Source organism: Austrofundulus limnaeus, unplaced genomic scaffold (assembly GCF_001266775.1).
Source record: "Austrofundulus limnaeus strain Quisiro unplaced genomic scaffold, Austrofundulus_limnaeus-1.0 Scaffold791, whole genome shotgun sequence".
Classification (NCBI taxonomy): Eukaryota; Metazoa; Chordata; class Actinopteri; order Cyprinodontiformes; family Rivulidae; genus Austrofundulus; species Austrofundulus limnaeus.
The window spans coordinates 2,448-5,060 of record NW_013953193.1 but is presented as its reverse complement, the minus strand read 5'-3'; the positions used below and the strand labels follow the sequence as shown (position 1 = coordinate 5,060).

At 36.2% G+C, this 2,613-nt stretch overlaps 1 protein-coding gene across 1 annotated transcript; it reads left to right on the top strand.

Moving 5' to 3' along the window:
* Nucleotides 1–527: 527 nt before the first annotated feature.
* LOC106532544 (olfactory receptor 1-like) lies at nt 528–1,496 on the top strand. The gene has a single exon (XM_014028638.1). The coding sequence runs from the start codon at nt 528–530 to the stop codon at nt 1,494–1,496; it is 969 nt and encodes a 322-aa protein (XP_013884092.1).
* Nucleotides 1,497–2,613: the final 1,117 nt, after the last annotated feature.

Here is a 2,613-nt window from a genome sequence, read left to right as displayed (position 1 = left end):
TTAACTGTCTTCTGAGCTCCTAAAATTAGTTCTCACTCAGTGAAGCTCTTTCCAGATTAAAAATACCTTTGAGGAAATGCATTTTCAGATGCCAAGTAAACTGCATCATGGTGGGCTGTTAGCCTTTACTTTTGTTTAAGTATGCTGACATTTACATTTATAAAGGAGCAGTTTACAACAAATCTCAAGGAATTTTACAATTGTTTATTATACTTTCTGACATTAAAAAACATTTTTGTTCCATGAGTGTTCAAGATAATGGTTTGATCATTTTTCTTTGCTTGATAATAGTGCAATATTTAGTTAGGATAAATGTTGAGATTTGTTTTTTAGAAATGTTTTTTTCCCTCCTGCCTATGAACAGTAATGCTAATGTGATGTAGTGCCTCATTACAAAGTTTTGACTCAGGGGATCAGATGCAGGAACTGATTTTAACTTTAAGTCTCACCAGTTAAAGGTTGTTTGAGCTTAAGCTCTGGTGTCTGTGTCAGCTGAACACATTGAGAGGCTTCACAATTATTTCAACATGGACCTTTTCAACTCAGCTCTTGGAAGAAATATCACATTTATTCATCCTGCTTTTTTCACAATAAGTGGATTTCTTGGTATACCTTATGTGAAGTATTACTATGCCTTTTTATTTTTTGTCTACATTATTTCAGTGCTTGGAAACATGGCTGTCATGGCTGTAATATATCTGGATCATAAACTAAGAACTGCAAAATATGTTGCTGTTTTCAACCTGGCCCTTGTGGATCTGTTAGAGAGCACTGCTATGGTGCCAAAAGTGCTCGATATCTTTTTATTCGACCACTTCAATATTCCCTACAATGACTGTTTGACATTTCTTTTTTTCTGCTTTACTTTTCTTGTTATGCAAGCTCTTAATCTGGTTGCTCTCTCCTATGATCGCCTGATGGCCATCATGTTTCCTTTGCAGTATCATACAAAAGTTACCAATAGGGTAATGTTGTCTTTGATTGGCTTTTTCTGGATCCTTGCTATAATTTCTCTTTTAATTTTAGTTGGTTTTGTCACCAGACTTTCCTTTTGTGAGTCTGTTGTTATTAACAGTTATTTCTGTGATCATGGTCAGATATACAGACTTGCATGTAATGATAATTATCCTAATGATAYCATTGGTTATTTTTTTACATTTCTTTTTTTTTGGATACCTTTTGCAATCATCTTTTGTAGTTATCTTTGCATTGGCTATGCTTTAGCTAAAGTAGCCACAGCTCAAGAAAGAATGAAGGCCTTTAAAACGTGCACAGCTCATCTTTCATTGGTGGCAATATATTTTATCCCGATGTTAATCACATTCACCATAGGTGGAAACATACATCCAAATGCCAGGATCATAAACCTGTCTTTGAGCTCAATGTTTCCACCCATGTTAAATCCAATWATTTATGTTCTGCAAACACAGGAAATAATATTATCCTTGAAAAAATTTTATAAAAAGAAAAAAGCAATTAAAAATATGTTTGAATGAAAGTTGTCTCAGCTACAGTTGAAAAATTTCACCATGTCACTACTATGATTGCTGTCAGTGATGTTATGCTTGTTGTAGTAAGATAGCAAATAAAAACATCATGTTAAAGTTTGCACAGAGCGTTTTATGATATGAATAAATCTTTAATTCCATGTTAGATTTTTTTCTATTTAACTTAGAAATGAATCAGTCCAAAAAAGTAAAATGTGTGCGTTTTTGGTAGAAATTCATGTAAAGGAATTACTATGTCTTTATTCTTTTTGTTTACATACAACTATAAATATTGTGCCATAGTACTGTAAGCTAGGTTTCGTTGACAAGGTTTAGGTTTAGGATTCAGAACAGCAGCCAAACACTGAGCAGGTTTAAGTGTTTTATTGAAAAACAGGAAGCTAGTGRGATGCCTGGGTCTTGGGCTGGTACTCACTGAGGARCAGAACAAAGATATATGGCTATAGATATGGGTTACTAACCTTCTGGAGCTAGTTAGAGGAACTTGGCAGATCCAGGTAATGAAACTGTGGCTCATGGGCAGTGAGAAACTGTGATTAAGTAAAGGGGCAGGCTTAGTTTGTTGGTCTGGCAGGCAGGCAGAGGCCAGGTCCATGTGATCAGAGAACCAAAGATACTGTAAATCCAAAACACAATCCCAAAGGCGAGGTCCAAGGGACAGAAACAAGGTCTTAATCCATTAGTCAGAAACATTAGCAGCAGGCATGGATCAGGCAAAAAGGGAGAGTCAAGAGGCAGGCTTGAGGTCATGGAGAGGGGATCAGGCATGGGCTGTGGAAAAATGCTGGACATCTACTTGGCAAAACTTAGAGTGGCAAAATTTAGAGTGGCAGTGGCTGAGGAACCGATAAAGGGACCAGAACAGGTGAAACCGATGAACTTGATTAGGGTGACTGAGCAGGGAGGATGTGGCATGAGCTGTGGAGCTGTGAGGCTGTGGGTGACAAGCAAATGTAACACTAGAAAACATGAAATGTTACAGTCAAAGTGTTAAGTGTTACTTATCATGCAAACTTCTTACCTAAAACATCAGTGTTAAAGGGTTCCATGATTAGTTGTAACATTAGACTTTATTTAATAAACATATATTTTAACTGTAAAATAA